Source organism: Trichosurus vulpecula, chromosome 2, assembly GCF_011100635.1.
Source record: "Trichosurus vulpecula isolate mTriVul1 chromosome 2, mTriVul1.pri, whole genome shotgun sequence".
Taxonomy (NCBI): domain Eukaryota; kingdom Metazoa; phylum Chordata; class Mammalia; order Diprotodontia; family Phalangeridae; genus Trichosurus; species Trichosurus vulpecula.
Window position 1 is genome coordinate 438,837,608 of NC_050574.1, and position 23,540 is coordinate 438,861,147.

At 39.2% G+C, this 23,540-nt stretch overlaps 1 protein-coding gene across 2 annotated transcripts in view; it reads left to right on the forward strand.

Moving 5' to 3' along the window:
- Positions 1–23,540, forward strand: part of MAOA (monoamine oxidase A) — a 102,321-nt gene that overhangs the window by 66,520 nt on the left and 12,261 nt on the right. For both annotated transcript variants that reach the window (XM_036744239.1, XM_036744240.1), the window contains 8 exons: positions 134–225; positions 3,281–3,422; positions 7,112–7,261; positions 7,592–7,751; positions 8,456–8,552; positions 11,647–11,700; positions 16,395–16,452; positions 22,978–23,075. In XM_036744239.1, coding sequence (XP_036600134.1) covers positions 134–225; positions 3,281–3,422; positions 7,112–7,261; positions 7,592–7,751; positions 8,456–8,552; positions 11,647–11,700; positions 16,395–16,452; positions 22,978–23,075 — 851 coding nt within the window. The remainder of the gene's footprint in view (positions 1–133; positions 226–3,280; positions 3,423–7,111; positions 7,262–7,591; positions 7,752–8,455; positions 8,553–11,646; positions 11,701–16,394; positions 16,453–22,977; positions 23,076–23,540) is intronic.

The window sequence follows — 23,540 nt, forward strand, 5'->3', positions numbered from 1 at the left end:
CAGGTTAACTTACTACAGGATAGAATCTCCTGTGTAACTGGGTAATTAAGAAAGGCTCTCCATTTAGGGTTCAGCATCACTCTGCAGAGGAGCTAGACATAGTACCTAAGAAGTGTATATGTTTTCCTTTCAGATTCCTTCTGAGGCTCCCTGGCAGGCACCTCATGCTGAAGAATGGGACAAGATGACAATGAAGGAGCTCATTGAAAAAATCTGCTGGACAAAGTAGACTTCATTTAATTTTGGAATTCCTTTTGTATTCCCCACCTCCTGTTAGCCACTGCCTATGGCAATTTCCTTGGTAATTTAGAAGAAGAGAGTAGAAAAACAGTCACTTTCCTGATTAGTACCTTAAGGGAACTGTTCTTGCACTTAGATCAGGGATCTTTATCGTCTTCTAAGCCATGGACCGTTTTGGAAGTCTGGTGAGGCTTATGAACTCTTTCTCAGAAAAATATTTTTAAATGTATAAAATTAAATATTTAGAATTACAAAGGAAAATAATTATATTAAAATATAGTTATCAGAAGCTTAAAAAATTGACAATGAATGTAATAGAATTTTTTTTATAAGGCAGAGTTGTCTGGCAGTCTGAAAAAGGGCATCCCTTTCTTAGTGCTGCAGAAGCAGTGTGGAAGTGGCTAAGACCTATGTGCCATATTGTTATTGTAGAAAACAGTGCTCACTGTTGGGCTGCACTGGTGTATCGTTGAGTGTGCACACAAAGCAAGTCTTTTCCAGAGAGGGCATTTCATTAGTCAGGGAAACCTGGATTCAAATCCATCTTGGAAAACTTAATAGCTGTGCAGCCCAAGTCTAGTCACTTAACTTTTCTCAGCTTTGATTTTTCTCACCTGTAAATGAGCCCAGTAATAGTAACCTAACTCATGGGTTGTGAGAATCAAGTGAGATGTCGTCCTGTCAAGTACTTTACAAAGCTTAAAGTAATGTTGTTGTTGAGTCATTTTAGTTGCATACGACTCTGCATAACCCCGTTTGAGGTTTTCTTGGCAGTGATGTTGGAGTGGTTTGCCATTTCCTTCTCCAGTTCATTATACAGTTAAGGAAACTGAGGCAAACAAGGTTAAGTCACGTAGGTAGCAAGTGTCTGGAATCAGTTTTGAACTCAGGTCTTCCTGACTCCAGGCCCATTGCTCTGACCACTACGCCACCTAGCTGTTAAAGTGCTACGATAGGTGTGAACTATTATATTATGAGTCCAACAAGGGATAAAGTTGTGACTTCATAGTCACATCCTTGTATGATTCTTGTTACCTTCAGTCCTTTTAAATCAATTAGTATTGCTATGTGCAGAACATTGTGAGTCTCTTTATTATCCTATCACCTCATTCTAAGAGTAAACCAAAGTTACTCTCGAGTTCTGGTTTCACTGGAGTGAGGACACAGAGCCAGGCCCCCAAAGTAAAGAAGAATCAGTTAGATCAGCAAATCCACACGGCATCCAGGTCCTGTGTAGGTTATGTGTGCTGTTACCCTTGGCTACAGCAGGAGTTGCCCATCTCTGACTAGTAGTGCACTGAGGCCACAATTAAAATAAAAAATGTAACTATCAATTGCTTTAAAGTACCACTTATTAAGGTAAGTGTTTATGCTTTAGGCAAAGACTGATGCTAAAATTTTAAAAAGTTATGAATGTATATTTTCATTATTATTACTCATTAGATGCTCAGCCTTAAGGAGGTCTTCTCTGTCATTCTTTCTCTGTTCTCAAATAAAATTATAAAGTACACACAAGCCTATTCTGCCCATGCAACTCTCCTTTGAACCTGAAGGATACTGGACAAAAATCCATGGCTTAAGTAACATCCTGACTTTCCTAGAAGGAATTACATAATTATCGGCCAAAATTACAGTAAAATTGACTGAATTGGATTGCCTCGGCAGAAGATCAGGCGAAATTACTGACATATCTGAATTATAGCATATTTTCAAAGAAATATAGTTTTATGGCTTTTGCCTCTATGCAGTAAAACAAACTAATGGCTTAAGGCAGTATTGCCAAGTAAAGATCATTTGGCTTTAATGAATTCATAGGGATCACTTCTAATGAGCTCATTTTATAAGGTGTACGGATAGTTGCTACTTAATGCTTAGAAGTAGTTTCTACCTACTTCACAGGGTTGTTGTAAAAGAAGTACTTTGTAAGCTTGAAGTTGCTATAGGAATGAGTTGTTATTCTCTGAAGGAAGTTCTACTTTTAAAGGCCCTCTTCATGTGTCCAGAGAGAAGAAGCTTTAGTATAGGCTTGGCGTTATCTAAGATTAATGGTCCATGAATTCTCTTTTGTCCTTCCCCAAGTATGTGGTCCACCCCTTTATAGGAACCGCTTGGTCAGAATGCAGTGAAAATCAGCTTATCTTTATTTAGAATCAAAACCCATAATAAAAGTACAGGCAGCAAATAAGATTTAGAGAAAACAGGAAACTCCCAGAGGTAAGCAATGTCAGTTTGCCAGGCAGTGATGAAGCAGGGCAGGGGGGGAAGTGAAGAAGAGATAAATTTTGGGAGGTCCCAGGAGTGGTAACCATCAGGGAAACAGCAACGTTCTGTGTGGGCAGGTGACTCTTTAAACTGGTTAATGAGCCCAGACAACACTTAAACTATTCATGATTATATTCAATGTGGGGTTGCAGTTATACTTGTAGTTGGCTGGCGTCTGACGCTGGCTCATATCTGCATCCTGGGACCCCTTTATCCTGAAGAACTCTAATGCTCCCCAGAATCGTGTTCCTGTCACCAGACTCATGGCAGGATGTATGAATTAGGAGATTTAATTTGAAATTTCCCCTTCCATAGTATAATATGACCCATGAACTTGCCTTTTGTCTAGAAACATACAGCTATGGCCTACCTAGACTTCTGGCTTTGTAAGCAAATAGAGACCATAATAAACTTTATTTTGTAAGTTTAAGAACTTGAGGGAAAATTTCAATTGCAAACATATCTATATTGGTCATTTTCTTCCTTGTAAGTCATGATTGGTAGTCTGTTACCAAGAATTTTGAATGTTTAGGTCACTATAAGACTAGAGCATATGAAACAAACCAAAGTCTGAAAGTGGGTCAGACTTTGTTCCACCCCTAAACCAACCTGCCACACTCCAGTCCAACAAAGACATTTTTAGGGGAAAATAAGAAGACAGATATTTCAGTGGTGATAGAAATGTCCACCAAAATGAGCAAGAATAGATGGTTAATGATATACAAAGGATCGTAGCTTATTGTATGTATGTAACATGTCTTTGTTGTTCCTTTGGCAGAACTGCCAGGCAATTTGCTTTTCTTTTTGTGAACGTCAACGTTACATCTGAACCTCATGAAATCTCTGCCCTCTGGTTCCTGTGGTATGTGAAGCAGTGTGGGGGCACAACTAGAATATTTTCTGTCAGCAATGGGGGCCAGGTATGCAATGTCTTTCTTTTAACCATACTCATGTTTGAGTCTAGCTTTGTGACAAACTGACAGTGGTCTTTTAATAACTGTTTGGGGAGTGAGTTTGGGGAGTGAGTAAATGGCAGCTTGAAAATTCTAGTATGAACTCTTTTCTTTTTTGAAGTCATTTCTTATTTTCATTCTCCTCATTCCTAAAAAGAAAGATTTAAAAGTTCGAAGCTCTCATTTTTCCCTTTGAGATCAGCCTCTTAGAAGTTAGAGGGATGTCCTTCAGTCAACCTGGCTTTCCTTAATTCCAGATTGTGTTTTCTGTACCCCCTTTATAAAGAGGTAGGATTGTAAAAAACTTGGCCTTGGAGCCAGGAGAGCCTGAATTCAAATCCTGCCTCTGGTACATCTTGGCCGTGTGACCCTGAACAAATTACTTACTTCTCAATGCTCAAGACAACTCTCTAAGACTATATGGTGCAGAGAAGATTCCAACCTCAACGGTATAACACTTTCCTCAGCTGGAAGTTCATTGTACCAAATTATATCATTATCTCCTTTACAGCCTGCTATGGTGTTTTCCTTAAGGATGTGAATTAAAACAAAGTCTTTAATTCCCTAGTCAAATAACCCATGCCATCCATTAATATATATTAAACCTTTTGGGTATGTATTTATATTTTCAGCCTCTACAGTTCTTGACACAACTAGTAAATATGTATTGGATATTCATGCAAAATATTTTTAAGCCCCTTAGCATCATGATCCTATTTTAACTTTGTGTCTATTTGAAGTTAAATATTCAATCTCTTCTACAAAATAGCTTATAACCAAATTGTGGTCATCCCTCACTCTGGGAACCTTTTCTATCAACTGTATAGATTAGTGTGGGTACTAGTATACAAGTACGTGCTCTATAAGTCTTTTCTAGACTTTGTAAATGGAAGCTTATGAGAGGCCCCAGATCTCAAGAAGTTTATACCTAGTTGGAAAACAAAATGAACCCACATGAAATTATTTCATACTTATGTGATCAAAAGACTATTACTTTTTTTAACCAGTAAAGCCAACCACTCAACATTTTAAATATCTGGGCAAGCAAGACAGTTTAATAATGTCTTGATAGATGTAGTTTGGAGAGAAGTAAAACAGTAGTGATTGCTGCTAGCCTTTCAATTTTGAGTCATCATCCTGGGTTCAAATCCTCCATGTGATGTTGACTTATCCTTTCCCTAGGTTTTTCATTTGAGGTTCTGTCCAAGTAAGATAGATGTAATGATTCCACTTTTGCTGGGCCCGAAATGAGGAAGATTGTATTAGGAGGGCAGAGTTTATAATCTCAAAGAGGATCATAAACATGTCTGAAAGGTTCGGAACCGCCGGATATAAGAAACTCTCAAAGTAGAAGGCAGAAGAATCAAAACATATATTTAGGCTCCACAGTAACCAACCCATGAACCAGCAACCCCATTTTGATATATTGATCAAAAGCTTCCAGGCCCAATAAGTACGCCTTGAAAGAGTAACCAGGAGGCTACAGAGAAGCATGATTGCGTAAAGCAAAATCATGCTTCCCCCTCTATGGTAAAAAGATTACCCACTGGCCTGAAATCTTTGTTCAGCTTCCTCCCGTAGGTCAGCTCTGCTACTGGCAGCTCCTGCTTCAGCTGTGGCTGTGGCTGTGGCTGTGGCTGTGGCTGTGGCTGTGGCTGTGGCTGTGGCTGTAGCAGCCTCTGGCTCCAACGGGAGCTGCTTTTAACCATCCAGCTTCTGCGGGGGGGTGTAAGGTACGCCGGGGAAAGCACAGGTTCTTTCAATCTGCTTAAGCAAGGTGAAGGGGTTGACCGGGAAAGCACAGGTTCTTTCCATCAGCTTAAGCAAGGGAAGCAAGGTGAAGGGGCCGCATCTCTTCTGAGTTCAAACCCAGCCTCAGACACTAAGTGTGTGACCCTGAGCAAGTTACTTAACCCTATTTGCCTCAGTTTCCTCATTTGTAAAATGAGCTGGAGAAGGAAATGGCAAAGAACTCCAGTATCTTTGCCAAGAAAATCCCAAATAGGTTTACAGTGCTAGACATGAGTGAAATGACTGAACAACTTTGATATTAGATGATCATAATTTCTTGGCTCTTCAGAATTGGCCCTGTTGGTTTCCTTAATTCTCATTAAAACAATATACTTTTGTGTATTTGTTATATTTCGCCATTTTTTTGTGATAACAAGAGGTGATGATTAAAATAGATAGACCCCAACTTAGACTCTTAATAGCTGTGGGACCTACGGCAAGTCACTTAACTTCTCAGCTTCAGTTTCCTCATCTGAAAATGGGGATGAACATATTTTTCTTTAAATATTTTTATTTTGGTCAGTTGTGTACTGAAAAGGTTCTTTCTGTAAGCCGTTGATGGTTTTTCATTGTTTAAAATCATGCAAATAATGTTAATTCAAGTATCTGTCAGAAGAGGCATGAGGGAAGGAACAGGCATATATTAAGTGCCTACTGTATGCCAGGGATTGTGCTCAGTACTTTACAAATCTGATTTGATCCTCACAACTCTTGAGAGGTAGATGCCATTATCCCTGTTTTACAGTTGAGGAAACTGAGACAGATGAAGGCTAAATGACTTGCCCAAGGACACACAGCTAGTACATTTCTGAGGCCACATTTGAACTCATATCTTCCTGAGTCCATGTATCACTTAGCCCTTGCCTCCTTGCAAATGCTGTTGTTTTTTAAATTATTTGTTTACTTTTAGTTTTCAACATTCACTTCCATAAAATTTTGAGTTCTAAATTTTCTCCTGCTCCCTTCTCTCCTCCCTTCCCAAAACGGCATGTAGTCTAATATAGGCTGTACATATATTCATATTAAACATATTTTCTCTAATGGGAGAAGCCACAAGAAAGAAGTAAGGAAAAAAGAGCAAATAGTCTGCTTCAATATGCATTCAGACTCCATAGTTCTTTTTTTCTGGATGTGGGTGGCATTTTCCGTCAGGAATCTTTTGGAGTTGTCTTAGATCCTTGCATTGTTGAGAAGAGCTAAGTCTATCAAAATCAGTCATGGCATAATGTTGCTGTTACTGTGTACAATGTTCTTCTGTTTCTGCTCACTTCACTGAGCATCAGTTCATGTAAGTCTTTCTAGGTTTTTGTGAAGTCTGCCTGCTTATTTCTTATGGAATAATAGTATTCGATTGCATTCATATACCGCAACTTGGGCATCCCCTCAATTTCCAATTCTTGGCCACCACAAAGAGAGCCCTGCAAATAATGTTATTCAGATATCTGTTGGAAAAGGATACTTTCTGTATCTAGATGGGTCACTCACACAACTAATTGTGATTCAAGACCTAAAACATCAAAAAATCCATTTCATTGACACGGGCATTCCCCTGTACGTATGCCTTAGTGGAAAGTCTCCATGAATAATTGTGGGTAAATATAGTCATCCTGTGGTAGTCATCTTCCTGGTAATAGACTTCTCTGAAAGAGCCTTTCGTCATAGAGGTTATGCCAGTGGAACATGAGCCCTGGGACATAGCTACACAAACCAAAGTCTGATTGTTGACTTTTTTATAATTCAGGTATATCCTACATGGTACCCCTTTGTTATATCTGTTATTGATATCTTTGAGCAGGAATTTTAGATGTTTTTCTTTTTACTTTTTTTCCTTCCATTTTCTTTCCCATTCCTTTTTCCTCTCTTAGGAAAGGAAGTTTATTGGAGGTTCTGGTCAAGTTAGTGAAAAGATCATGGAGCTTCTTGGAGACCGAGTAAAGCTGGAGAAGCCTGTATCCTATATTGATCAGTTGGGTGATAATGTCATTGTGGAGACAGCAAACCATGAGATATATGAGGTAATTTCATTCAACCAAAAGCAACATATTTAATGGGTGATACTTCTGATGCAGCTTTTGAAAAATTATAATAAGCTTTCTATGTTTGCTTTTTCCTCTGCTTATTTAAACATCTTTATACCTCTCATTATTGTTTAATTAATACTGGTTTGTACCTTTTTCATCATTTCCATTAGTACTTTTTCTTGTTTGTGTTTTGTTTTCCCCTTAGTGGTCTTACTTTAGATGTTGGTGCTTACTGCTCAATGTCATTGAAAATGTAAATGATCATGTTTCCACTTTTCTTACGACTGCAGTCATAGTTAAGTTGATGTCATATGTGTGTTTTAGTGCAGATATGTAATTAGTGCCATCCCTCCACTCTTGACTTGCAAGATCCACTTCCGACCAGAACTTCCATCAGAGAGAAACCAGCTAATCCAGCGTCTTCCGATGGGGGCCGTCATTAAATGTGTGATGTATTACAAGGAGGCCTTTTGGAAGAAGAAGAGTAGGTTGATCTTATTCATATACAACTCATATTAAATTGAAGGATCACACTGTGCCACCAACCAATGTATACATTGGACGTAATTAAAAAAAAAGAAACTCAACTAATTCTAATAAAGAACCAGATTTCTTTACACCCCTTGATTTCATGAAGTGATCCCATTAATAGCTACAGTGCCCTCCATGCACATAGGACTTACTTAATAAGTGTTTGTTGAATAAATTGAAGTGAATTGAATTATAAGATAAAAGGTAGAGGAGAGTGAGACTAAATTAATAGCAGAACTGCCATGTCCCAGTTCTGACATGTGTTGTCAATTTTTTCCTGTAAAAAAAGTGGCCCAGTTTTTAGCTTAGTATTTACACCTGAAAGAGAGATTTCCAGATACGGTTTTCTTACCATACTTTTCCCAGTAGATCATCAAGGAGAATGCACTAGTGATCTAGAGCCATGAGATCGTTCATGGCATATATTGGACAGGAATGTTTCTGAACAAAGAAACAAAATATTTTCCCCCTCCTTTGAGCAGAACTTTCCCATGAAGTCAAGTGTTTGTGCTTAAGAGAAAATAAGTTGCGGGTTTAATAGGTATGTTCAGCATTTGCCATGCCTTTAGCGAATTGTGTGTGCTAAACACAACGGGACAGCATTGTCCATCTCTAGTAATTTGTCCTCACTCTTGTTTTACTATTCTTTCCAATAAGATTACTGTGGCTGCATACTCATTGAAGATGACGATGCTCCAATTTCAATCACTTTAGATGACAGCAAGCCAGATGGATCTGTACCTGCCATCATGGGGTAATTGAGAATTTAAAAATGCTTTATTTTTAGAATTAGAAAACTTTGTTGGGAAGTTATATTTGTTACAAAGCATAACTAATACAAAGCTCAGCTTGCAAGTGAAAACTTAGAACTTCAGAATTACTTCATTTTAATTCAGCAAACATTTATTAAGTGCATACTATAAGCTAGGCGCTATGCTATACCCTGGGGACACAAAGACAAAACTGAACTAAATTCAAAGTAGATTTATCCGAAGCAATTTGTTGAGGGAGAACACTGACAACTGGGGGCGGGAAAAAGCCCAGAATAGGCCTTATGCATTGTAGGGGGTGGCATTTGAGATGAATCTTGAGTGGACTTGAGATTCCTAGAGAGGCAGAGGAGGAGTTCAAGAGGATTTTAAGGATAAGGGCGGAGATGGAATGTCGTGTGTGGGGAAGAACAAATAGGCCGGCTTGGCTGGGTGCCTCTGCAGAGTGCACAAAGGGGAGTACTGTAGAATCAGCCAGAAAAGACAGCTTAGAGCTAAACTGTAAAGGGCCTCAAATTCCAAATGGAGGAGTTTCTCTTTGTTCCTTGAGTTCATTGTTCAGGGAAGTTACATAGACCTATCCCTAGAAGAATATCAGTTTTGCAGCCATGTGTGAGGAAGATGGATTGGAGGAAACTAGAAGAGGATGGCCAGCTTGGAGGCTGTCACAATAGCTAGGATAGAGACATCGCGGTCCCGAGCAAGGCTGGTGACCGCGTGACTGGGAGGGAAGAGGCCTTGTGGATTTGGTCATAAGGGGCAGAAAACCAGAGGAGTTTGTATTTGATCTTTGCAGAAACCTATAGAACCAGAGCAAGGTGGTTAGAAATTCACTTAGGAATTAGGAAATGTCACTTGGGAAATTTATCAGGAAAATTGCTTCAGGAAAATCATTTTGTTAGCTGTGGGGAGGATGAATTGGAGCAATGACAAGGAGCAGGGAAACCAATGAAGCTATTGCAGTAGTCTAGGTGAGTGGTGACGAGGGGCCTGAGATAAGATGGTATTGTATGAGTAGAAAGAAGGGGACAAATAAAAGAAATTTTCTAAATTGAAAATATAAGATTTGGCAGCTAACTGGATATGTGGAGTGAGTGAGAGGGAAGAGTTAAGGATGACACTGAGGTTGCAGACGTGAGTAACTGGGACTAGCCTTGAGAGTAACAGAGAAGTTAGGAAGAGGGATGGGTTTAGGGGGAAAGATGATGACTCCTATTTTGGCCATACTGAGCTTGAAATGCTTATGGGACATCCTGCTCCAAACATCCAGTAGGCAGTTGGTAATGTGGGCCTGGTTCTCAGGTGGCAGCCTGAGGTGGAATATGTGGATCTGGGAGTCATCTGCATAGAGATACTAATGGAACCCACCATGGGGACTAATGAAGTCATGCAGTGAGAGAGTGCAGAAAGAAGAGTACACCCAGGATAGAGCCTTGGGAAACACCCACAGTTAGCGAGCATGATGTGAATGTTAATCCAGGAAAGGAGATCAAGAAGGAGTCATCAGACAAGCAAGAGGGAGAACCGAAATGTCACAGAAATCTGGCAGGAAGAGAGTATTCAGAAATTTAAGATGATCCCCATTGTCAGGTGCTTTCAAAGAGGTCAGGCAGGATAAAGATTGAGAAAAGGCTGTTTGACAATGAAGAGATTGATCCCTGTTACCTGCAGGAGGCAGCTTCAATTGAGTGGCAGGGTCAAAAGCTCCACTACGGGGGAAAGGAGAGGAAGTAAAGGCACTGAGTTATGGGACCTTTTGATCATTCAAGAATCAGAGTAGAGGACCTTTTCATGGAAAGTAATGAATCCTGGGCATTTCTAGCTAAAAGTAGGGAAATTAGGACTCATTATTTTCCTGTCTTTCCTATTCATTATTACACCTGTGTGCAGTTTCCAGAAAAAGGATAACTGTATCTTATACTGATACTGATTCTTGGGTAGTTGCCCAGTAGAAGGGGTGGGAAATATCTTTCCTTCTTCCTGCACTGAGCGTACATAGCACAACTCAGCATACAGCAGCTCCAGGTTAGGGAGTCTGGCCTGAGGAGGCAGGGAAACCCCGATATAAGTCAAGCTGGGGAATGATAGCTCTCCTCATGGTACTATGGAGCCTCTAAGATTTCCCTTGTTTCAGGCTCCCAGAGGCTTATTTTTCTGTACACCAAAAATATTTGTGTATAAGGGGCCTTTTATGCCTATCATATAATCAGGATCGCATAGTCTACATCAGCCAGGTGATCCTTCAAGGATCAAGGGGTTTAGTTTTCATTTATTTGTTTGTTTTTCCCTAGATTCAACCTAGAAGGGTACATTGCTAAGGGCCTTCAGAGATACCTAAGGCAGAATTGGGTTCGGAAATTCAAAGAGGAAAGCCTTTTCCCTTAGTTGACTTCTGGCTCTGCTGTTTACCATTGTGGTTTGACTTTGGACAAGTCACTAACGACTGAACCTAAATTCCTCATCTCTAAAATGAAGGGGTCACATTTGATGACCCATAGAGTCCCTTCAGTTCTGAATTGATGATCCTGCTTAGCATCATGGTAATTCCTAAGTGTCCCAAAACTTCCACGAAATAATGAAGAGTTGAAATGAGCAGAACCAAGAGAATACTGTATAGAGTAACAGCAGTGTTGTTTTATGAATGACTTGAGCAAATTAGTCATTTTGACTATTAGAACCCAAATTAGCTATAAAGGACATATGAAGAAAGACACTGTCTGCATCCAGAGAAAGAACTGATAAGTAGAGTGTGGATAGAAAGATTATATATGTACATACATACATACATATAGATTATATTTATATATATATACACACACACACACACACCCCTACCTATTTGTGTCTAATGGTAGCCATCTCTAGGGTGGGGGGTGGGGAAAGAAGAAAAAGAAGGGGGGAGGAAAAGAAATTTACATGATAATTTTATTATATATTTAAAAGGAATAGCAAGTTGTACATAATAGATCTGCAGTTTCATGTGCAATCATCTTTTTTTATTATACTGTGTTATGGAAACGTTTGTTTTAGTCCAAAAATTAAAAATTAAATAAATAAATAAATATTTTTTCTCATTAGATTTATCCTTGCCAGGAAGGCTCATCAACTTGCCTCCATTAGTAAGGAGCTAAGGTAAGAGTTGAGTTTGAGGAAAAAATCTATTAAAACCAGGCCTTGTTGTATTTTGCTGTTCAGATCTGTGATTTCATTATTACAGGGAACCGCTATTCAGATAACTCCCTCTAATCACACAAAGCAACACCTGTTCTGTAATTTAAAGTAGTGAGAAGCTCTGTGGCACCTGCTAAATAAGGAAGAATAAAGGGTATATCCTTCCTCTGACAAGTACTGATTGTGTGACCCTGAACAAGTCATCTATTAAAATGTCAGCTTCATTTTAAATGGGTTACTTTGGAGGCTTTCCATGGAAAGAGTGATGAATGGATCATGGACTTACTCTTAAAGTTGGAGGAGAATACCTTAGAAATCATCTAATGCAAACTTCTCAGTACAGAAACCTTTTCTACCACAGACTGTAAGGTTGAGAGGCAGAATAATATAGGGGACCTTAAAATGCAAAGACCTGGATTCTTATCTATTGCAGATACGTAGATGCTGAGGGAAAAACATCTCATTCCTCTTAGCCTCAATTTCCTCATTTCTAAGATGGCCATAGTAATACTCACAGTGCTTCCTCAAAGTACTTTGTAACCACTAGCGCACTGTGAAATATGCTTTGTAACAATGTGTATGTTTGTAAGGAAGTGCACCCATAGGCACTCAGACCTTTATGGATATCTAGTCATAAAGAATACCAGTGATGGTTGTTGTCGTCATTCGTTCATTTCAGTTGTGTCCTACTCCTCTTGACCTATTGGGGATTTGCTTGGCAAAGATACTGAAATGATTTGCCATTTTCCTCTCCAGCTCATTTCACAGATGAAGAAACTGAGGCACACTGAATTAAGTGACTTGCCCAGGGTCATGCAGCTAGTAAGTGTTTGAGGTCAGATTTGAACTCAGGAAGATGAGTCTTCCTGACTCCAGGCTCAGCTTTCAATCCACTTTGCTGATTATCACATATCAGTTACAACCTGTATATCTAAAGCTGTACATTAACTTCGAAAGTGTAGGTAAGATTTGTCTAAGTCAGGAAATAAGTTGAGTTTGAAAATTTCAAAATGATAATAGCGTAATTTTGAAGAGAACTGATAGGAATGAAAGTGTATAGTTAAACTTTGATTTGAAATTATCATGATGAACAATCCTGCAAGAGGTTTTGGAAGGTACTTGCAACAAGCACGGGCTTTAAGAAGGTTGCAAAATAATGAAAAGCTGTAATAGTTTCCTTTTAGGCAGCGAGTTGTTTATTTTACTTAAGTCAGAGCTATGATGTTACATGACTCTAATATAAATGATTCCCTGAACTTAGGCAGTTTCTAGATGACTAGCCCATTTGCAAATGATTTTTGCAAATATAAGCCAAACTATATCAAATAATTAGTTAAATCCATAGATATTTTCAATTAGAAAGTTGGTTCTTTTCTTACAAAAAAGTCTTAAACATCCTAGGACAAAATATTCTCCTTATTAGGTAAAAACAACAGATTGTAAAACTTCAAGCTGCAAATAACTTTTGAAAAAGAAATCAACATGCCTACAGTTTCCTGAGGCACATGCCTGGCCACGTCGCTCCCCTACTCAAAATCTCCAGCATACTTCTAGGATATAAATGCCTCTGTTTCCCAAGCTGGCCCCAACCTACCATTCTGACCTTATTATACTTTTCTTCATACATGCTTCAGTTTAGTAAACTTGGCCTTCTTACTGTTCTGTGCAGGTGGGTCTCCACTTCCAAACCCTCTTTGTACTGACTTTCCTCTGTGCCTGAAATTCACTCCCTCCCTCACTGCCACTTTAGAGAATCTTCGTTGCCTTCAGTGCTCAGCTCAAACAGCATCTTTTGTAACAACCTTTTCCTAAGTGATCTCCTATTACCTCTTTATATACCTGTACATTGAGTAGTTGTTGTGTCCAGAGAAAGGCAACCAGAATTCAGAAAGGCCTTGGGATCCATGCTATATGAAGACTGGCTGAAGGAACTGGGACTATTTTGAGTATCCTGCAGAAGATACTTGGATCAGGGCAGGCTTCCCAGAGGAAGTGGTAGCTGAGCTGAGGATGACTTGCTTAGTGGCAAAGATGAATAGGAGCACACACTAGTTATAGGGGAATAGACTGTGCACACAGCTAGGAAATGGAATATTATATTGAGGAAACATCTATTATTCTTTTTCCCTCTCCCTTAGAATAAAATAAACTGTGCTTTACGCAAGGGTGGTGATAGACACATGGTTAAGTTTTCACAATATGCCTGTACTTTTCAAGTGTTCATAAGACACCTAGGATTCTGGTAAATAACCTTTAAAACTTTAAATAAACTTCTCTGACTAAAGAAAGTTGAGCTGCAGCACAGGGACCACCCAATCAATGTCTAAAATATTTTGTATTATTTTTCTGGGTATATCTCCCCTGCGAACAAACTTCTTTTTCTGCCTTGACTTCAAACTCAGGCATCAGTCAATGAATAAATATTTATTAATGTGCCAAGCATAATAATTTATTTGTGTATTCATAATAACAATTATTAGCATATAACTTCTATGAAGGTGGAGACTTAAATTATTAATTTCTCTATCTGCCCTAGTACCTGACTTACTGGTCTTCAGATAATAATCCCATAATAAACTTTAGTCCAGTTGAATTGGGCAAATCATTTAACCTCTCTGTGCTTTATTTTATTCGTCTATTTTTTTAAAAAGGAGAAAAACGATGTGATTGTTCTAGAGGGTTTCTTTAAGTTCTTAATTGCAGAAACACCCTGTGATTCTGACTTTTTCTAAGCACTCAGAATGTAAACTAGGAACATTTTTATAATAAAGGCTGTGATTTATGTTTGAAGTAATTATTCTGAGAGCTTCCTTCTCTTCATTATGAGAAGACAGAGAGAAGGAGCAGAACTGGTACTGTAGTTTCATGATTTTTGACTTGGGAAATTAGCCATTAAATAGCTAGGTCCCTGAAGGAAGAAACTGACTCTTGTGATCTCAAATCCCTGCCTAAGGTTGTATGACATTTCTCAGGGATTCTCTCTCTCTCTCTCCCTCTCTCCCTCCCTCCCTCGCTCCCTCCCTCTCCTTCCCTCCATCCCTCCCCTTAAATCTTCCATAATAAACTATTGGAGCTACTTTGAAAGTTTGTGTCCCATAATTGTAAATCCTGCTTATAGCTGATCATTCTTTCCTTTTGCAATAGAAGCAACAACATGTGAACTGAGAATTGGGTAAACTGACCCATGGGTGACATGTCCGTTAATAAGTTACCATAATGTGGGGATATTTGAAAGTGGGGTATATCACCATCCTTTGAAGTTGGATTCTTGAAGGGTACTCCTCCTCTTCCACAAAACATCTGTGTCAGAAGACAAATATTTTCTATTTTAGTCCCCATCTTAGAGAAAGGGAAATATCTCACTAGGGTATTTTATATACTTTGTGGCCAAGCCAGAGTTTTGGGAATGGGGAGCAACTCTTGTTTCATTGGAGATAATACTGTCGCCATTTAACATTTCCACAGCTCCAGATAGAAAAAACCAGTAGAACTCATGGAATCTACTCTATTTTGTTACATACATACTTATGCCCTGAGTTTCCCATCATGCAGATTGAGCCCCAAGATAGCAACGAAAATTCACAATAGATGTAGGACCCAGGAATCTCAAATAATCCAAGGAGCTCCAACAGCATACTGAGCCTGAGAGACAGCAAGTTATTCTCTGTTACTGAAGTAGCTAAAGAATGCAGTACTTGGCATTCAGTACTCCAACCTTTTAGCTAAAATGTGGGTATGGAATTTAGACACTAATGTATAGTATTTATTAAAACAAAGACTGAAGAGATATCATCAAAGTCTGCAAAATCCCTTGAGAGTCTATGTGGCCTTCTTCGTGCAACATTAAGGTTCTCAAAGTAAGTGATAGTCCTCGGGATCTTAACATGGTATTTATAAGACAAATAATAAGCTATTCTGTGTTATTTAGCAGCTATTAAAATTATGAAAACTGGGAACCCCAGAGGTATTCTATGTTGCAAATATAAATAGGCTTAAGATTAAATTAACTTGTGATAGACCTATAATGGATTCTAAAGGGAATCTAGAGAAAATGGAGGTATAATATTTAGCATCAAAAAGTGACATCATATCAATTGGCTACGACCCTAAATGAACTTTTCCTTGGTATGTACCTCAGTGTTAGAAACAGAATACTAGACTATGGGTTAGAGCAGTGGTAAGCACAAGTCTGGTATTTCTTCTGCTCTCTTCCTTATCTATTTATTATTTCAGATAGAGTATAGGATTTGGGAAGATAATCTTATAATAATACGTAGTACCTCAGAAACTTGGAGGAAGTATAACTCCTTGTCCAGAAAAGTGACTTAGAATCAATACCAGAACTTTTCTTCTGGTTCTCTCTACTGTCTAATAGTCATACTTTGCAGGTTGTTATTGAAAAAACATTACAGAAAGAAGAAGCTCAAGGCCTAGGCATCATCAAATCGAATATGAGAATTGGCATTATCATGCAGTAATTTTGATTACAATAATTTATTTGTAATTTAATTAGCTGTCCACTAAAGGCAGACTTGGATGCTTAAGTACTTAAAGAACACAAATTGGAATTACTGATTCTGTTTTGTGACAAGTTGTTGGAGCTTAAACTTTATCTGTTTATCTTTTTGGTCTGACCATTTTGTAATTTCTTGTAGGAAGAGGAAAATCTGTGAACTTTATGCAAAAGTGTTGGGATCACAAGAAGCTTTGCAAGTAAGTAATTATCTTTAAACTGTGGATATGTCCTTCTGCTTGATTTGGGTGGTAAAGTGCAATGCAAATGATGATTTCCCAGTAGTTTCATGAGAAGTAGATAAAAGGGGTCTATTTAGTTCTGAAGATTCATGTTAGCAATTAAAATTTCCATCTGTTTCAACAATCCAGCTAGTAGCTGTTGTGGGGGTGAAAGACCAACAGAAGCCCAACGACAAGAACACTACTAGCACGCTGCAAAAGCACAGGTTCTTTTGATCTGCTTTAGTGAGGAAAGCAACGTTAAGGGGTTGACAGGCTTACTTTAATTCAGCATACAAATATCATTCACTTAGTTCAGGGGAAAAAAACCAGCACCCTGAACTTCAGGGCGAAATACAATGTACAAACATCGACAGACAGACCTTGTCTGATTCAAATCCCAATACATAGTTACCAGAGTTTAACAAAGTCCCAAGGTCTGGTTTACAAGCTGGAGGGCTCTTAGCTACAGCAGCCCGGGAGTCTCCAAATGCCACCAAGAGTGAGAGCCCTAAACAAATTACAAACATCGACAGACAGACCAAATACAGATTCATGGTTACCAACATCTAGGTTCAGCCCAGGAGCTCAGAACAAGGGCTGGCCTAGAGTCACTCATGCCACCAGTGCTGTGGGTAAGAGCTCCAAAGAATAGAAAGCCAACCCCTGGTTTTATATCTTTTTAGGGTCAAGGGGGAGTCACACATGCAACTCACCCATGTGACCTCAAATCGTCACAAAGAGGCGACTTAAACCCACCTGGTCTAAGAGCCTCTGATGTCCCAAACCTATCACTCAAACTTGTGTGTAAACTAGGCCCTCCCTTAGTTAGCCCTACCTGGGGCTCCACCTTGGTTACCAATTCACACCCACATAGGTTTAGCACCTAATTGGTGTTTGGGCCTGGGGCTTAGCACCTAGTAAGACTCAAAGACACTTAATCATTTTAAAACAGTAGGAAAGTCCCAACTCGATATTACACCATCTTGCCCCAGGGCAAGGATTGTTGAAACAACAGTCCATAGAGCTTGTCTATCAGTATGTGTATCTGGAACAGACAGTAAGAATAGATTATGAATTAGGTCCAGAATAGTAAAGGAAGAGGGGAGCAAGCTAGATTGCTTTCAAGATATTGCAGAGCACCTTTAATGACCTCAAATTTCAACACCAAATACAGGCTCATCTTTTTCATACCTGTCTTCTACTAATGTTGTTATTTGGTTTCCAAATGTGGGGCACAATTTCTGAAAAATTGTAATATGACATCCAAGGCAATGGAGAGAAAAGTGTGAGAGACTTTTGAGTTGTGCTGAAATGCAGATAATCTCCATCTGTAGAATTCTCCAATCTAGTAACCCTGTGTCACAAAAAACGAGGTTAATCTATCATGACCTGTTCTTTTTTAAAAAAATATTTTATTTTTTCCTGATTACTTGTAAAAACAATATTTACATTCATTTAAAAAAATTTTGAGTTCCAAATTCTCTTCCTTCCCTCACCCCTCCCTGAGATGTCAAACAATTCGATATAGGTTATACATGTGCACTCATGCAGAACATATTTCAATCTTAGTCATTTTGTAAAAGAAAATACACACCAGAGAAAAACCTGTGAAAAATAGTATGCTTTAGTCTGCATTCAGACTCCGTGAGTTTCTTTTCTGGAGGTGGATATCGTTTTTCATCAAGAGTCCCTTGGAATTGCATGACCTGTTTCTTTTAATTTATTTTATCTATTTATTTATTCATTCATTCATTCATTCATTCATTCATTCATTTATTTATTTATTTATTTATTTATTTAATGTTTTTAGTTTTCAGCATTAATTTTCACAAGAGTTTGAATTACACATTTTCTCCCCAGTTCTACCCTCCCCAGACTCCAAGATGGCATATATTCTGATTGCCCCATTCCCCAGTCAACCCTGCCTTCTGTCACCCCACTCCCGCCCATCCTCTTTTCCCTGACTTTCTTGTAGGGCAAGATAGATTTTTATGCCCCATTGCCTATATATCTTACTTCCTAGTTGCATGCAAAAATTTTTTTTTGAACATCTGCTTTTGAAACTTTGACTTCCAAATGCTCTCCCTTCCTCCCTCCCCACCCACCCTCCCTAAGAAGTCAAGCAATTCAACATAGGCCACAGGGGTATCATTATGCAAAACCCTTCCACAATACTCATGTTGTGAAAGACTAATTATATTTTGCTCCTTCCTATTCTATCCCCCTGTATTGAATTTTCTCCCTTGACCCTGTCCCTTTTCAAAAGTGTTTGTTTTTGATTACCTCCTCCCCCATCTGCCCTCCCTTCTATCATCCTCCCTTTTTTATCTTCTTCCTCTTTCTTTCCTGTGGGGTAAGATACCCAGTTGAGTGTGTATGTTATTCCCTCCTCAGGTCAAATCTGATGAGAGCAAGATTCACTCATTCCCCCCTCACCTGCCCCCTCTTCCCTTCCTACAGAAGTGCTTTTTCTTGCCACTTTTATGTGAGATAATTTACCCCATTCTATCTCTCCCTTTCTCCCTCTCTCAATATATTCCTGTCTCATCCCTTAATTTGATTTTATTTTTTTAGATATCATCCCTTTATATTCAACTCACCTTGTGCCCTTTGTCTATATAAATACATATGTACACACACACACACACACACACACACACACACACACACACACACACTTACATATATATATTCCCTTCAGCTACCTTAATACTGAGGTCTCATGAATTATACACATCATCTTTCCATGTAGGAATGTAAACAAAACAGTTCAACTTTAGTAAGTCTCTTATGATTTCTCTTTCTTGTTTACTTTTTCATGCTTCTCTTGATTCTTGTGTTTGAAAGTCAGATTTTCTATTCAGCTCTGGTCTTTTCACTGAGAAAGCTTGAAAGTCCTCTATTTTGTTGAAAGTCCATATTTTGCCTTGGAGCATGATACTCAGTTTTGCTGGGCAGGTGATTCTTGGTTTTAATCCTAGCTCCATTGACCTCCGGAATATCCTATTCCAAGACCTTCAATCCCCTAATGTAGAAGCTGCTAGATCTTGTATTATTCTGATTATGTTTCCATAATACTCAAATTTTTTCTTTCTGGCAGCTTGCAGTATTTTCTCCTTGATCTGGGAGCTCTGCAATTTGGCAACAATATTCCTAGGAGTTTTCTTTTTGGGATCATTTTTCAGGAGGCGATCGGTGGATTCCTTCAATTTCTCTTTTGCCCTGTGGCTCTAGAATATCAGGGCAGTTCTCCTTGATAATTTCTTGAAAGATGACTTCTAGACTCTTTTGTTGATCATAGCTTTCAGGTGGTCCAGTAATTTTTAAATTATCTCTCCTGGATCTATTTTCCAGGTCAGGGGTTTTTCCAATGAGATATTTTACATTGTCTTCCATTTTTACATTCCTTTGGTTCTGTTTTATAATATCTTGATTTCTCATAAAGTCACTAGCTTCCACTTGCTCCAATCTAATTTTTAAAGTAGTATTTTCTTCAGTGGTCTTTTGGACCTCCTTTTCCGTTTGGCTAATTCTGCCTTTCAAGGCATTCTTCTCCTCATTGGCTTTTTGGAGCTCTTTTGCCATTTGAGTTAGTCTATTTTTTAAGGTGTTTTCTTCAGTTTTTTGGGGGGTCTCCTTTAGCAAGTTATTGACTTGTTTCTCATGATTTTCTCTCATCACTCTCATTTCTCTTCCCAGTTTTTCCTCTTCTTCTCTACCTTGCTTTTCCAACTCCTTTTTGAGCTCTTCCATGGCCTGAGACCAGTTCATGTTTTTCTTGGAGGCTTTTGCTGTAGGCTCTTTGACTTTGTTGACTTCTTCAGTCCGTATGTTTTAGTCGTCTTTGTCACTAAAGAAAGATTCCAAAGTCTGAGTCTGAATCTGAGTCTGTTTTCGCTGCCTGGCCATGTTCCCAGCCAACTTACTTGACCCTTGAGTTTTTCATTGGGGTATGACTGCTTGTGGAGTAGAGAGTACTTTGTCCCAAGCTTGAGGGGTTGCGCTGTTGTTTTCAGAGGTATTTCTACACAGCAAGCTCTGCCGCACCAGCGCTTCTTCTCCCCCAAGAACCGCCAACGCAGACCTGACTCAGACCTTCAGCAGGCTCTGCACTCCAGCTCAGATCTGCCACTTAATTCTTCCCACCAGGTGGGCCTGGGGCCGGAAGCAACTGCAGCTGTAGTTCTGTCCTCAGAGCTGCACCACCTCCACTGCCCCTGGGACAGTGGCTGAGCTGCGAACTCCTTTCACTCCCCACAGCTTTTCCCACTAACCTTCTCTGTTATCTTTGGTATTTGTGGGTTGAGAAGTCTGGTAACTGCCACAGCTCACTGATTCAGGGCTGTAGGGCCTGTTCCGCCCAGTTCCCAGTCTGGTTGTTCCTGCTGCAGCCCATGCTGGGCTCTGCTCTGCTCCCAGCTCCGAGGAATAGACCTCACCCAGACACCATCCAGGCTGTCCTGGGCTGGAGCCCTGACTCCCTCTGCTGTTTTGTGGGTTCTGCGGCTCTAGAATTGGTTTAGATCTGTTTTTACAGATTTTTGGAGGGACCTGGGGGGAGCTCATGCAAGTCCTTGCTTTCCAGCCGCCATCTTGGCCGCATGCCCTGTTCTTGATGAAGCTTCCTGTCATTAACTTCATTTTCCAGACGTTCATTCACCATCACTTTAGAATTTTGCCAGCAATTCAAATCAAACTCACTGCCATGTAGGTGGAAGAGTCTGCTTATTTCTCTTTTTTGAAGAATAGGAAAGCATTTATCCTTCCCCAGTTCTTCTTCTTCATCACCGCTCCTGTTCTGCTTGATATAGCCAAGATCATTGACCATGATCCAGCAGTTTTATCTCCCAGTTCACTGCAGAATATAAGTCATCCAGACCTCCTTATTATCTCCTTACTTACCTTGGTTTTCAGCTTTTATCTTTTATGTTCTAAAGATCATTATCCTTAGCAGAGAAAAAAAAAAAACAAAACAAAACAAATAATGAATCAGCTAAGTTTTATTTCCATTGTCAGTTATCATCATTGCATTCATCTCAAGTCATTGCCCTCACCCCTTCTTTTTTCCAGTATAGCTTTCTTAAGATAAAATGTTGGTGTTAGCCAGTTCATTCTGAGCTATAGTTCTCCTGACTCTCTTCTTTGGGGTATTCTGCGCTTTTGATGTAACTGTGTGACAGAATGGATAAAGCAGCTGCTGTTCATCATGCCTGTTTGAATCCTACCTCATGCACTTAAGTAGGTTCTGACTCTGGGCAGGTCATTAACCCTTTCAGCCTCAGTTTCCTCATTTACTAAATTGAGATGATGACAATGACACCTATCTCAGAGTTTTGAAGATCAAATGAGATAATATATGTAATATACTTTGCAAGCCCAGGTTAAATGGTTAGGTATTTACATTCATCCTTTGCTTCCTGCCCTTGTTTCTGTCTTCTCTGCATCTTTTAAAAATCGGTTGATTCATTCCCTGAACATTCGCATAGTTCTCTCTAAACATCTTCCCTTTTTAGACAATACAGATTCTTCTTGTGTCTTTGGAATTTAATTCTTCAGAGCTCCCCAGCCCTCTCAGCACAATTTCTCCTGTGGAATTTTAGGTTACAGAATTTTACCTACCATTCTTTCTTTAAATCCTTATAAAATCTGCTCTCCATCAATCTAAAAGATACATCAGATTATCCTTTACTTTCTTCTATAACAAATCTCCTCCAAGAATCCCTTCATGACTACCCCAACAATCAGTTCCTCCTTAATAGTGTGAGGAGCAGATCCAGAATAGCAACTTCCTTTATTGTTTTCCTCTGCCTTTTGAAAGATGAAATTATCATTGAGGCAAGCCAAAAAGTCTTTAGCTTCTCTACTTCTGGAAAAGAGATACCAGATAATTAAAATCCCCTCTCACTACTATAGTAGTATTTCTCTATTGTCAGTGCTTTGATTTGTTTCTGGAACTCCTAAGCTGTTCAGTCCTTCTGCCTAGATTTTTTGGTGGGGTATATTACGATGACACCATCAAGTCTGTTGACCCAAGTGTCCGCCCCCCCCCAAAAAAATTCCTCATGGGTGATTTCCTCACATCAGGAAATCTTCTTAATCCTGTACCCCAAACCCCATGCCAGCCTCCCACATACACATGCAAAACTATGTTATTCCTTTTGAATAAGTATGTCCTTCCAGACAGTGCTATGGTCATACCTAATTCACAGCCTCAGAAATACCTATAAAATTAAATTGGTTGCCATGTGTATATAAACCCAGGTCTTCTGGCACTGAGTCCATAGCTCCATTAATACCATCCTGCTCCCCATTAAGGCTACAGTATGGGTGAAACTTGGAACATTCACCATTCTATCATTTTGTATAAAGTAGGTCCAGACCCTCATCACTGGATGCTACAGAATATTGTGGTGGTTTTGTTATCCTTACTATTGGGAATAGATTCTTTGTTTTCCTGCATTTCAGCATTTCAGCTTTGTTTTCTCTTTGTATCATTTCCAGCCAGTGCATTATGAGGAGAAGAACTGGTGTGAAGATCAGTACTCAGGGGGCTGCTACACGGCCTACTTCCCCCCAGGGACCATGACTCAGTATGGAAGGTACAAGTAGACAATTTTCTTTTAGAAAAGTGATAGGGTTAAGAGCTGAGAAGGCAAATAAAAACAAAAGTAGAAAGGTAATCAATGATCTTACAGTTTTTAGTGAATCTATGCAATATGTAAATCTGTAGGAGACTGGGTATCAGTTTTTGTCTGGTTTTGTAAAACAATCAAGGTACAGTTGAATAATAGTGTGCTTGGTTTATATTGGGAAGTAAGTAGCTAACTGAAGGGAAGCCATGGTATTTGACGATGAAACAAGATTTTTTTTTCGTAAAATCAAATACAATGAAAGAGCTGTTGTTAACAGGACTTAGACAACAACAGAGTAACTCAAGATGACAAAATATTTTATCTTCAGGGAGGGCAACCAGCCAGGAAAAGAACTGGACCAGACACAATTGAAGCCAAGGAATACTAGATTGGAAAGTAGGAAAGCAGAGAGCCCTAACAAAAGAGAAGAAA